Source organism: Musa acuminata, chromosome BXJ1-4, assembly GCF_036884655.1.
Source record: "Musa acuminata AAA Group cultivar baxijiao chromosome BXJ1-4, Cavendish_Baxijiao_AAA, whole genome shotgun sequence".
NCBI lineage: Eukaryota > Viridiplantae > Streptophyta > Magnoliopsida > Zingiberales > Musaceae > Musa > Musa acuminata.
The window spans coordinates 7,048,357-7,062,918 of NC_088330.1; the positions used below are offsets into that span (position 1 = coordinate 7,048,357).

Genomic DNA, 14,562 nt, shown 5'->3' on the forward strand with positions numbered 1-14,562 from the left:
GCGGTGGTATTACCTAAACAAAATCTCCCAGACTATGTCAGGTAGTGGTACCGCCAGACCGGGCGATGGTACCGCCCAAACAAAGTCTTCCAGACTAGACGATGGTCCACCCAATATCAATGTCAGATTAGGTGATAGTACTGCTCAATGTCAGACTGACAGGCAGTGGTACCACTAGTTGTCAGTCTGACAGATGGTGGTACCACCCAATAATAGCGATAGTATTGTAAGTATCCTAAAAACTCGGGATGAGACATTTTTTTGCTCCATTTTTTTAAGTCATTTGGAGTCTATAAATACCTCAGTTATTCCTACTTGAACCAGCAAGAACTGGAGTTGAGAAAGGGGGAAAGAATCCTTTTGAAAAAAAGTTATAAATCTCTCATAAGATTTAGAGTCTCTTCCTCTTAGAGTTGGAAGTTCTTTAAGTGAGGAGTGAGGTCTAAAAGAGAGGTGTAAAGGTTCTTTTCCTGAGTTTGTCAAAAGGAAAAAAAAGTTATAAGGGTAGTTGATCTTCGCTCATTGAAAGAAGAGACTCGAGTGAAAAGGGATCGAGAGTGGATGTAGGTCACGACGATCGAACCACTATAAATCGGTTTATATTTATTTTATGCTTTTCATTCTTATTATAAGTTAAATGTCTTTCTGATATGGTATTTATCGAACGAGATTTTTGAATCGACGTAATTTTTACAAAAATACTAATTCATCTCCTCCTCTAGTGCCGAAATGGTTCTAACATATAGCTCTTTATTCCTATGACAATAAAAGAAATATACTATATGTCTACTAATTTATATGGATGACATTATCATATACTATATGTCTACTAATTTATATGGATAACATTATCATCATAAGCAATACTTCTATAGAAATTAAATAATTTCTTAAGTGATTGACAATCAATTCTCCATCAAAAACCTAAAAATCTTAAGCTATTTTTTGGTGATGGAAGTAATATTCATATTTTTTGATTTTTTTCTATCTTAAAATAAATATATATGAGATTTATTATGAAAGATAAATATGTAGAATATGAAAGAAATTATCACCCCACTCTTCTCCACCAAGTCACTCAAATTATATAATAATAGCCCTATAACGAATCCCACACAATATCGAAAATTACTCGGTTCATTATAATATTTATCTCATACACATCCATAAATTTTATTTATAATTTTTAAATTATCACAATGCATGCATCGATCCTCTGTTATGTATTATTTTATACTAAAACATATTTTGTAATATCTTAAATAGACTTTCAATCATAGACTTCTTCATAACCACTCATCTCTTCATCTCCATGCCTTCATTAATGTTGATTAGGTAGGTTATACCAATGATAGAACATCTACATTAGCCTATATCATCTTCGTTGAAATAAATTTAATTAGTTGGAGTTTCAAGAAATAAAATACAATCGCAAGATCTGCTACTAAGTCATCGTCGCCATCACTATAGAACTCAAGTGAGTCACTAATCTGCAACTTAGCATCACCTCCAAACTACTCTAACAATATACTGTGATAATGTTAATACCACCTACTTATGCTCCAACTCAATGTTCTACTCTCACATAAAACACATTGTTATTAACTTCTACTTTATTATAAATTAATTTGTCATATGTCAACTATGTGTTTCTCACGTTCATACTTCTAACGAACTAGTTGACTCTCTCACAATGCTTCTTACTTACAATAATGTATTTCAATTACATCATTCCAAAATTAATATTTTTGACCAAAAATCAATCTTATGGGAGGGATCATGATACAAATAAATATAGAATGATAACTTTATATTCCTTATATATTTTAATCCTCAGTGTCAATCAATGATTTGAATATCAATTATCATGATATATATGCATGACTTAAGCATACTCTTTAAATCTGTATAAATATATCTGAACGAATGATATTATCATCTTTTTCATAATAAATTTTATAAATTGAACTTGCGACTTGCATAGCAGGACGTCAGGTGAAAAAGGATTGTAATCATGTGCTTATATGCAAATCTCATAGATATAGTCCATTAAGTTTTCATGCAATTCAATAAGAAACATAATTGAGACAAGTATAACCAGCACTTTAATTGCATAGAACAATATTCTTGGGCGGATACATGTTGAAGCTGACGACATGCTTATCGTAGATATCGTAGATATCTTGACCTTCCATGGACTTTTATTTGTGGGTCTACAAGTCTAATGCTAGACAAAACCGGTGTCTCAGAATACAGGTGTATGGTTCGAGGAGGAAAGAAGTCTTCGACACCAAGTAATGATGCTTTCTTCTGCTTCTTTAGAGCCATATGTTCGTCTTTGATTTGTACAAGTTATTGCGACTTGGACTTGCAACTTTTCAATCATTTTTGCCAGCTCAATGCAGCAATTTGTGAAGTAAACGAAGGTCTACTATGCGAGACGTGACCTTATCTTTTGCGATAGAAGAAACCAAAGCTTAGATATAAATCATAAGACGTTCAAACACAGCCGAAAAGCAATCGGTATCATCCTTTTTAGATGCTTTTATCTTCTTAATTAGACTTAATTATATTGGCAATAATGTCGGTGACTCGAGCAAGGTTGGCTTGTCTTTCGTTCATGTTGTGGGACTCTTGACTTCTCACGTGGAATATGTGAAGACTCTGCTTCCCTGTCTACACGCTTTAATTTCGGACAACTCGGCTTTCCAACATCACTTGGCTGTTTTCCGAATGGAGTTCTACCAGCAAAGCCGAAGTTGTGATGGCGGATAAGTAATAGAAGTCCGAAATGCAAAAGAATCCCAGTCTGGCTGTAAAACTGAAGGCATAGGAAAAGAGAACGCCGTGGTGGAATTCTTGCTCCATGCTCGATGTGATGGCTGTGGCTATTCCTTTTTCAAGGTGTTCACATGATTCTTAGAGAGGCTGCTGCATGTGAATGTTCTCCCAAGTCCTGACCACATTGGCTGACTAATGTCCTCTTCGTTTACATGTGTAAGAATGATCCCCGAAGAGTCTACGGTCGCAAGTCAGCCAAGTCTTTCCCCTTGGCCGGCATCTTCTTCATCCCCAGGTGGGGTGAGTACAGCTTTAAAATGTATGTATGGGGAGAGCGTGTCGTGGCTGAAGGTTTCTCACCGAAATCTACATGATAGCTGTCAATGTTCGTTAGAAAGACTGCCCCGGCGTCGGTTGGAATCAGTCAGCTTACTCCAGTCGAATCAGCATGAGTTGGGGTTCCTCGCCAATGTCTTCCTCCTCTTCGTTTTTGCAGAGTTCTTGGGGGAATGATCAGCCTGACAACATAATTGCTTCTATCGACGATTTCCTAGCTTTTGATGAAGATCCGCAGACGGCACATGCCGTGCTCTCTCCTGCAAGTCAGCAGCAGAGTCCGGAGTTCTTCCAGGATCATGACAAGTAAGACTTCTTTGGCTCCTTGATATGATTCGAGCTTTGGTTCTTTAGAATCATGATGTATCCTTATTGAGAACGCCCGCCGTCTTCTTACTGTGTGCAGAAATGAGAACAAGTCGAAGGGCTCTTTGAGGGGGAGTAGCAGCGGGAGCAGAGTTGCATTCAGAACGAAGTCGGAGCTTGAGGTATTGGATGATGGATACAAGTGGAGGAAGTACGGGAGGAAGAAGATGAAGAACAGCCCAAATCCGAGGTAAACCTCTTATCTAAATCTCCATCGAAGCATGTCGTTATTTGTGTTCCTCATCAGCAATCTTTCTTGTCTACTACTTGGAAAAGCAAGCTGATGAAATCGTGACAGGAACTACTACCGCTGCTCGACCGTAGGATGCAACGTGAAGAAGACAGTGGAGAGAGAGCGAGAAGACTCGAGGTTTGTGTTAACGACCTACGAAGGCACTCATAACCATCATGCACCCCTGCCTGCAACCACACTGCATCAGAGGCTGGAAGGCCTCCCTCACACGGAATACTAGCAACACTTGGGGAATTAAAGGATCCATGCCATTTGAAGAAGTTGGAGGTGTAGCGGTATTTGCGTCGTGTCATAAAACTAGTGCAAATTTACATTCCTTTTTCTATGTTGCTATACAAAAAATTAGATTAACATATTAGAAAGAGTGGTCCACTTATTATCTTATCGCCTTGTGAAATATTTTGCCTATCAATCAAATTCATACAGTATATATATTTTAGCCTCACAATAAACATGTGAGCAAAAAATAATGATACATATGATAATAAAATAGAAGATTTTCTTCAACAGAATAAAGAGATTATTTGTTGATTCATCCGAAACTTGTTACTAGTTCTTGTCGTATTAATTAGATGACACCATCATCAATTTTTTTATTTTATTTTTTATTAATAAATCTTAGATATCAAGAACTTTCCTTTCTGGAAAAAAGTGATTTAGATTGAAAAGAACTAATAATAATAATAGTAAAGAAATCCTCTCTATTGCTTGCATTAAGTTAGTGGCTAATGTCAAACTTAAATACGAATAGCCATTGACAGCTATCTTTGGAGGTAATCGGTTTGGTATATTTATCATGTTTGAATCGAAAATTAATTCGAATAAGTTATGTATCACTCGATTATAAGAGTGTGTAAAAGTTTAATTGGATTAGTGATGATTATGGGCTACAAAATTATCTTGATAAAGCACATAGGTTTCATCTCATCAATCTGATCTAAAGAGAATTTTATATATTCGAGATTAATTGGATAATCATATTGATAAATCAATATATATATATATATACATATATAATTCACTTGTCTACATGAAAACTGCGAGTGAGATTATTTATTTATTCAGTCAGTGGGGATTATTTTTAGTCGTCGAATATATGTTTTCAACTGCTCCAACATATCATTGTCTTGGTGCGGTACAGCCAACATTTTCACATAGTCAGTTCTATGTCAGTTCTCTTACCCTCAGTCCCCCAAATTTGGAGTTGCCTATCAATTCATTTGTTAATGGTAGTCAGTTCCTAAACTTACATAGTATTCTCTGGTCTCACTCTCGAACGAAGCAACCCAGAAAACGAAGCCAGCTGGTCTCATTTTACGGACATCATAATTAATAGCTTGAATGTCTCCTTATCTCATATCCGATGGGAGTTATTTGTCACATCTAAGTTTTTAGTCTTCATGAGAAGAATTTATATATAAATAATCTAATAACATATATTATATGGATATGATATTTTAATTATATCATTATTTTATAACTATGCTAACTCGACATTCATATTGATATCATACAATAATCATAATGTTCGATGGATAATTGAATGCTGATCTTCAAGATCAAATAATGATTTATTTTGATGATTATTTATATTCATTATTGATAAGATTATTTAGTTCCACATTGGTCGAGGAATATGTGAACGAATAGTTTATAAATTCTTCAGGTTTTTCTTACCCTTACAATTATCTTTTAAAGCTTAGGATAATACTGTGAGAGTATCCATTGAATTCCTCTCTTTCTCGGCATCAGACTTGTGATAAGATCATAGATCGAATCTCAATTGAATCTGAATCCTTGACACATTGAAATATTAAAAATTTAAAAGTATAAATACAAATGGAGAGGGATGAAATCTGTTTGTAGACGCCAACCTTATCGCCTTTCCATTATTTTTCACCTACTAAGAATATGATAAATTAATATGCTGGACTTGTTTGTCTGAATAATACGTTTAAATTAATCTGATAAGGAGTGGTGATGTCGGACACCGGTGAGATCATGACTGATGTCTCTTCCCATATAACGTAATTAGTAATATTGCTATACCATCGAGAGACCGTCGGTCTTCTTCTATACCGCCTTCCGCGTGTCCCATCCAGACACGTGAAGATTCGTGCATCTTGATTTATACATTGTACAGTGAAGTGCGACATTATGCGCCGTTAAGTGGATCCATCAATGGTAATGGTAATTATCGGATGACAGCTGTCCATCAATCAGCTACGGTCCATGTCATATAAATGGGTGAAGAACGACACATACCCGTCCCGTCAACTCACTATAACACATCCATATCTGTGATGTGTCCTGCCCACTGAATCAAGAAGCACTGCAACGCCACAGAACATAATGCAGAATTTATGCACATAGCCGCTGGCGTGAACCGACGTTACTCGTACGTTTTATGTCGAGAATATTAAGTATTCGTCGTCGATTAGCGTGCGGTCAATGATGTTTCTCCCGCTGCAAGCGACTGCATGCTACAACCATTCAGAAAAGACTGACTGCTGCGAATAACAGTAACCTCTTGACCAATTAAAACTTCGTAAAAAAATGATAGTAAAGTTGACTAATTCTATTCAAACCATATTTCACAAAGAAAAAGCCAATTTGTTGAGTCTCACTGAAACTGAAACGGTAACACACGACAAATGACGGGAGAAGAAAACTGCAACCCAATCATAAACCAATACACCAGTAGAATTAACAAAGCTATCCATATCTTGATGATGATAATACTGCTATATATAATAATTTGATTATGACATTGTATCCATCTCCAGCTTGTTAGAGATGGGATAAAATCAAATCAAGATGGGTGGCTTATCAATTTATTCACCGTCACCCTCAGCTTTCACGTTTCAACTTTACGCACAGTCACCCATGGATGCATTTGACTGATTATTTATTACCACGTCTTCATGGGGTACCTGTGGATGCAATCCTTCCATGGGTTGTCTGGCTCCATCACAGAGTCCCTGAGCGCCCTCCACACCAGGCTGCAGACTTTGAACCCCGTCCCGAATGCCAGCATCCATATTTTGTCCCCGCTCTTTATACGTCCCTTGGCATCAAAGTAGGCCAACTCGTAGAACACCAAGCTGCTCGACGTGTTCCCGAAGCGGTGCAGGCACATCCGCGCCGGCTCCGTCACGCTGTCGTCGAGCTGCATCAGCCGGCCCACCGACTCGATCACCGCCTTCCCTCCCGTGTGCACGCACATGTGCTCGAACGCCGTCGTGAAATCCGGCACCTTCCGCTTCTGGTCGCCTTTCCTCACCCACCCCCTCACCACGTGATAGGCATATTGTATCAGCTGGGACCACGGCAGTGCCCTGGGCGCCAGGAGCCGTATGTGGGCGCGCAGACCCTCGCCGGCCACACGGATAAGATCCTTCTTTAGCGCGACGCCCACGGTGCCGGCATCGTCCTCCTCTTGGTAGGCGGCACGGTAGGAGGCGTCGTCCGCGCCGTGGTGCGTGCGGAGGGAGTGGAGGAACTCCATCTTGGCGACATCACGCTTGGCTGGGTCGTTGGTGATGAGGACCGCGGCGGTGCCGACGCGGAAGATGCAGTTGGTCACCAGCATGGAGCGGTTATCTCCGAAGTACCAGTTGAGGCTTATGCTCTCGGTGATCACGACGAGCGCATAGCGAATTTTACGTGAACTTTTTAGTATTCTTGCCGCGAGGTCGATGGCCCCCGCGCCGGAGCTGCACCCCATGCCGCTGAGGTTGTAGGTCGTGGTCGACTCCGGGAGGCGGTAATGGTGAACGAGAAGGGACGTCAGTGAGGGGCACGGAGCGAACATGCCACAAGTCGCGATGAGGAGGTCGATAGCGGAGGCCGGGACGTTGGTTTTCGCGAGAAGGGCGTCGACGGCGGCCTTCATGCCCTCCTCGGCTTCTTCGAGCGCCGACTGCAGCTTGGCTTCGTAGTCGTTCTGGAAGATGAAAGACGGCACATAGGTCTCGTCGCCGAGGCCAGACTTGTGGTAGATCCCCCTCATGAACTGCTCGCTGACGTCGTTGTAGCGGCGGCTGCGGCGGACGAAGTACTCGCACGTCTCGTAACTGCATTTGCGATCCGTGTCGGGGCGGAAACAAGCATAGTCGAGGAGGAGGACCGGTCGAGGCCGCGTGGAGAGGTAGGTGAGGAGAGCGACCAAGGTGCACCATAGAAGGGAGAAGAGTGCAATCCTATGTTGCGAGAGGACGAGTCTGATGTTGTGGTCAAGTAGAAGGGTGGAGGTGGAAGAGAGTATGGCATGGAGGGCGAGTGTGAGAGCTAAAAGAATACAGAAGAAAGCCTGCAGGAGTTGGATTGGGGTGAGGAGGGACAGAAGCCGGGTTTTGGATCCCATCAAGGCTTGCTCTCTTTCGGTCTTGTGTTCTTCCCGATTCACGTCGGTGAAAGACTTGGAGATGCAAGGGAAGAACAAGAGAAAGAAGGGTATATATAGGCGACTTCTCAAGTTTCTACTCGGGGGATATATCACATAAGCATCGACGACTTACAGTTCATAAATCCATCAACCAACTCGGAAGACTCTCTAATGAATGGGGCAGGGCAAATGTAGATGGTGGAATTAAATGGAGTTGGAGAGCGTTGGGAGCGAGACGGCTTGGCAAAGACTGGCGAGACGATTCATGTGTGGCGACGGGACTCGGAGCTGGCGCGTCGGAAAGAGAGCTCCTGCTCGGCGTGTTGTTGTCATGCAATCTTGACGTTTCAATCACAGATCTTTAATTTGTTGGTCTATCTGGGTGGAACATGATCTCTTTGCGCATGCATGATCGAATAGAATGGGATTTTCCATACAAATTAAAATATAGGCACTCGGAGATAAGGGGACTGCTATGCCTGTGAAATGCTAATGTTTCGCGTCTCCAGATTGTCTCCTTTCTCGTGCTAGACGACAATTTAACCTTGGAAAACACACGGGCCCCACGTCCTCATGTTGGGTGAGCTGTGATCCAGTTCATGCACAATGGGCTTCACATCACATTCTCGGGCGAGTCAAAAGCAGCTTCCCTGCCTTTGCCGGTGGAGGCGGATTGCTTCGGTTGATAACAGTTTGTAAGATCCAAAAATGCGAACCCGAACCTGCCAGTTATCGGATTTGGATGCAACATGCGGTAGGTATCGAATTTGTCGGGCGTCGATGGAAGAGCCAAAGCTGACCGACCACCCCAAGGCTCACAATTGGTGAATTATCGGGTCGGACAAGCAAGTTATGAAGATCCGCTAACACGCATGCGTATATGTAGTAGATAAGAAGAATCTTCTCATGTCACTGCGCCCCTACATCTCGATTCGATTGAACACGTCTGTTGCGGAAGGCGTGCGTCATCAATGCGATCGTGCGATTGTTTCCCTTACCGAAAACAGAAAAGACATACTCGATGGATTACTGTTGCAAGACGTTTGGACCCGAGAAATCCGACTGAAAAATATATGCTCCATTGGATACACTGCCGCAACTCTACCTTTTAAACATAGCTTACACGAACACTGGATTCAATCAAAGTAGGCATGCATTTATTGGTTATTAGAGATGTATAGACTCTTCACCAAGCAGGTGCCATCCTTCCATATTCGGAGCTCCCCACCAGCCTTGTCAGGTTAGGAAATGCTTACGTTGATTGCTACTCCGCTTAGACATGGGGTAGCTAAGACAGGTCGCGGAACTATTCATTGGTCAACCGAGTAAGTACAACAAACCATAATAACACTCAATGAAAGCTTCAGCTAAACACGCAAGTTAGAAACTTGGTTCGGATGGGTTAGCTGCACAATAAAGGCTGTCGAATGTTGTCCACTGTTTGTCTCGTTAGCTTTTGATATCGAATGTGCATTGCCGGATTCATAAGACTAATAGATTTAGTAGTGCTCACCGTATCATCAACCTCAGCATGGCTCCTGTTCCTACTTACGGTTCGATTTGGAAAATTGTAAGATTTTGAACCGGATCCAACATGAATAATTAATTGCTCAGGCCTGGTGTTGTTATTCCACGAAGGGCGTACTTCGCCCAGCGTCCAAGGTACGTGGTGTTAACGAAGTACTTCCTAACGCTAACTCACAAGCGTCAAGTATGACTGGGAATATTAATGTATCACTGTTGGATCAACCCACATACTCACCAACTATATTCTTGGGCGTGGAGAGCTACAGATCATAAGCAACACCCTTGTGAGAAATTAAAGTCAATGACGTATATACAAGTCCATACAACAAACGGGACAAATATATATATATATATATATATATATATATATATATATATATATATATATATATATATATATATATATATATATATATATATATATTCTCCTCATTAGAATGGTGGGGTAATCACTCTATCATTCGCTCGCTTTCTGAAAGAAAAGGTCAATACAAGGCCGGGAGACGTTGTGAGCGCTTACGTGATAGCTATTGCAGTTGGGTGGATGTTAGCTTTAAATTGGCTACTATCGACTGGCTGCGGACCATTCAACGGAACAGCACACGGCACAACCCAATCCAGAGAGACTCATAATAACAATGAAAGTGAGGGGATGTTAACGAAGGAGGCGGGTGGGCGGGTCCAACTCCAGCCGCACCAGAGAGTCGCTCGCTGACCACCTCCGACGTGGCCTGGGATATCGATGCCGTGATCGCCAAGCCGCAGTCAACCTCTATCTTTTTCTCTGTTTAAGAAAGTAAGAAAGCATTATTGAACCATGGGTTTCTTTCTTTGTTATCCAGAGAAATTTCTTGTGACAGAAAACGAAGCTCGGTTACGTACGTATCATGGTTTCTGCCTCCATTTCCACGGATGCCAAACGTACTCGAGACCATCCATATCTCATCAAAGAAGCGTGGCCCGCACCGATATTTTCGTGATTGCACCGTATGAATGGCTCGAGCAGTGTGTAGGCTTGGCTCGCCTCCGTGCACCAGTAGGACATTATTTGCCCCGTCTCTTTAGCAGTTGGTAGAGACTCAAAATCGGTGGCAGAAAGTCAAGAACCGATTAATATTAACAGATCCAAAAAATCAAATCGATGTCAAATTCTCTTAGGTGACGGACATCACACAAGTTGATATTAACCTGTCTCTTTCTGTAGACAACGCAATGTGATCTTTTAAATGAGGTGGTTTCCTGGTGCTTTCTTAGACGAAGTATTGGTATATTACTCGTCTGCAACAAAGAAAAGCCATTATAATTGCGTTTGCTTAAACTATACGTTCACCACCTTTTGGAGAAGAGAACGGACAGTCTTCTTGGAAAGTGGACTTTGTAGTTTGATTGCATGCAGTTAATGTGATGTCCAGAAATTATTGACCAGGGAGCTCGAGTTACAGTGATAAGAAAGGGACAGGTTCCTATTTCCGCCCTTTCTTTTACGAAGAGCTTTAAATTTGCTTGCACGTTTTACATGCAAATTACAATGGATATGTGTATTCAAATCTGAATTAAATTACATATTTTTATCTATAATCAGGGGACTCATATTACGTTGATCAATTTACATTCACTATTGGGTTGAAGACTTGTCCAGTAGTCTAAATCATCCCATGTTAATTAATAGACACCACTTAGATGAGGTAAGCGCTGCCATCATGCTGTTGCAGTGATTTCGCAAGAGTCAACGCGAGCATTGTTTTACTCTTGACCATCACGATCACACAATAATTACAAATTATCTCTTACGATTAGACTTTTTAATATTTTAATCCTTAGATTTAAAAATTTTATATTTATATCATTATAATTATAAAAGTACAAATTTTAATCTTACTTATCTTAACGTCATCGATTTAATTAACAAAAGATACAAATTATTAATTTTACCCATGACAAAATAATCATTTTCAGTAAGTGAAAGAATGAGACCATTTGCTTAAGTGCAAAAGTGGAGTAGGTTGCACACGTCACTGACTACCTATGCCTTCTCCGCCCTTATGGCGGTGTTTGCTTTTAACTCTACCTTGATCGGTGTTTTATATCTAGCATTGTGGGCGGTAAACTACTCCAGCTTCGGGATAGCAAGCTATGAATGATCCGATTTGCAACCTTCAATCACGGATCAAAATACTTAAGTAGGAGTTAACATAATACATTCATCATACCCATATAAGTCAATCATACACATTGCTCACTTTCGATGTGAGACTAATGGGATATATCCACTCATCCTCATCCTCAACATCCACCACAAAGAGGACGTATAACTCGATCTCACTATCCTTCACAAGTAGCAGTATCGACTCTATTAGTTGCCTAAGCCAATGGCTCTATTCTTTCACCTATATGAAATAATATTTTTTTTCATTAGTAAAATCAATAATTATGCACGTATTGTTATGTGTTATATCTTTCGTCGGTAAAATCAATAACATTAGGATAAATAAAATTAAATATTTTTTTTATAATTATAAAAATATTAATATAATTTTTTTTAAATATATGGATCAAGATATTAAAAAGTATAATAATATGAGATACTATATAATTAGACGGAACGAGAGCAAGAGAGAGCGAGAGAGAGGTGTTCGGAAAAATGGTGAGGTTGTTCGTAAAGCAAGCGACCATCTATGCGGAGGCGAGGCCCATGTATCCTGAGGACTGGTTCTCCAAGCTTGCATCCTTCACATCCAATCACAAATTGGCATAGGACGTTGGCACCGGCAACGACCAAGCCACTATCAGTGTGAAGTCCCACCTTCCCCTCTCTCCCTACTATCTCCTCTGATAGGGTCTCATTACACCGTGGCCGGCGCAGGGTCGCCTTGACTAGCACTCGGGTCTCAAAAACTGGCTTCAGCCGTCTCGTCTGGTGCAGCCCTTTATCTTGGGGTCCTCGATGCGCAGGGTCATCTGCGTTTTCGTTTGTGCGTCAAGTTGGGTTGAAACCTTGTCTCATGAGGGTCACCCTTTCTATCGTTGGACTCCTGCACATAGGCCGAGGTCGGAAAGAAAATTTTTCGATCCGACCCCTTCGATGTTTCAGTTAGCTTTCTGTTGAATGAGTGAGAGTAGAATGTGTGAGTGAAAAATCCTCTCCCATGTTGGCCAGGCATTAGGCTTTTATGCCTACCCGCGGGGGTTGGTTGTTACCAACCTCTTAATGGTCGCCGCCCTCTTAAGCGACGAACTCATACCTTTCACGCTGACACCAGTTGTCCTACGCAGCGTCACACCTGAGCGGAGCTGTTCCTGCCTTTGCAGGGTAGAGGCGTACTCGAGTGGTGCCGTTCCATTCTTTGCGAGGACGATGTTGTACCCGAGCGATGACGTTGTCACACCTGAGCGGCACCATTCTTCTATTTGTGGGATGATGTCGTACCCGAGCGATGCCACCGTCATGCCTGAGCGACGCTGTTCCGCTCTTCGCGAGATGGCGTTGTACACGAGCGACACCACCGTCATACCCGAGGGACGTCGTTCCACTCTTCGCGGGACGATGTTGTACTAACGTGATGTGCCACATCGACTTTGAAACTTTTCGTTAGCACTGTGGTGGCTGCAGTCAGGTATCAGGAGGCTTGCTATCAAATTGTGCCCTATCATCCTCCATCGATTCCCCGTACTGATTACATATGAATACATGTATTGCGGGCGGTGGATCACTATGAGCAGGTGATGGCAACGGACATGAGTGAGGCTCAGCTGAAACATGGCACCCGAGACCCCAAATTCCGCTACATCCACATGCCCCTCTCCACTTCGAACGATGAATTGGTGTCGATTGATTTGGTGACAGTGGCGCAGGTCATCCATTGGTTCAACCTTCCCAGATTTTACTCCGTGGTTAAAGGTGTACTAAGAAATCCCGGAGGAGTGATTGCTGTGTGGGGATACAACTATCGGATGAGCACCTCAGAGGACACCGCAAAACGCTTCCTTGATACCACACTTCCTCGTTCGGATCCTAGAGCTCGGTACGTCATCGATGGCTACCAGAACCTCCCCTTTCTCTCCGAGAGCGTAGGGATCGGAGGCGAAGGGAATCCAATTATTCTGGATATGGTGGTGCTGGACGTGACATTTGATCGGTTCTAGGGCCTGATGAGGTCATGGTCCGCCGTGGCTATTGCAAGGGAGCAAGGAGTCGGTGAACAGATGTGTCGTGGCTGGTGAGTTAGCACGGCCTGGTCCACGGGTCAATGTCGGAAGTCTTCTGTCGGCTGAACTGGATGCCGAGGTCGATCGGGCCCTTGCGACGGGGTATTGATCAGCGTTCCTTATGTGCCGATCCAGGCCCCGTATATGCCGAGCTATGTCTCTCCTTCTCCAGGGTGGCTGACAGCTCGCCTTTGTGAGGTGGCCGGGTTTTCCTGCAAAAATGGCCCTCGTCGGGATCACCCGACGAGGTCCCTCCGACGAGCAAGTCAGTGGAGTGATCAATTGATCTTTTGCCCCCATTCTCCCAGATGCTAGCTAGAGGTCTTTATAGTACTGCACGTGGGTCGGTCGTACATGGGTTGGCGTAGTAGACATGTCAAACAGTGCCTTGGTACGGATTCTGACTTGGTATGTCTCGGGAGCGGCTCTGCCTCGGGATTCCCGAGATATGACGTGTCGAGCAGTGTCTTAGTACGGATTCTGACTGTGCCCGATAGCATCGGACTATAACATGTCTTGGGCCGGGAGGCATGCTTGGGTCCGAATGATGCGATTGTGTTGGCTACTCATGCGGGGAAGCTGGATTGATATGTCGGGGGATGATTTAGAGGGGCGGTGCCCCATGATTCGGGGACTGATCCTGCTGATCGATCGATGGGGGCCTGGTGAGGCGAAATTGAAGCGTCGAAATCGACGAGGCAAGACC

General features: G+C 42.6%; 1 protein-coding gene, 1 long non-coding RNA gene and 1 pseudogene across 2 annotated transcripts; 2 read left to right on the forward strand and 1 right to left on the reverse strand.

Moving 5' to 3' along the window:
* The first annotated feature begins 3,057 nt into the window (after nt 1-3,057).
* LOC108952604 (uncharacterized) lies at nt 3,058-4,168 on the forward strand. The gene is made up of 3 exons (XR_010512962.1): nt 3,058-3,423; nt 3,524-3,673; nt 3,782-4,168. It is a non-coding gene; the product is annotated as an uncharacterized LOC108952604 (long non-coding RNA).
* Nucleotides 4,169-6,442: 2,274 nt separating this feature from the next.
* LOC135644490 (3-ketoacyl-CoA synthase 4-like) lies at nt 6,443-8,192 on the reverse strand. The gene has a single exon (XM_065162093.1). It carries the CDS (start codon nt 8,100-8,102, stop codon nt 6,648-6,650), a length of 1,455 nt encoding a protein of 484 aa, XP_065018165.1. The 5' UTR covers nt 8,103-8,192; the 3' UTR covers nt 6,443-6,647.
* Nucleotides 8,193-12,291: 4,099 nt separating this feature from the next.
* On the forward strand, nt 12,292-13,871 carry LOC135672044 (uncharacterized; annotated as a pseudogene).
* The last annotated feature ends 691 nt before the right edge of the window (nt 13,872-14,562 follow it).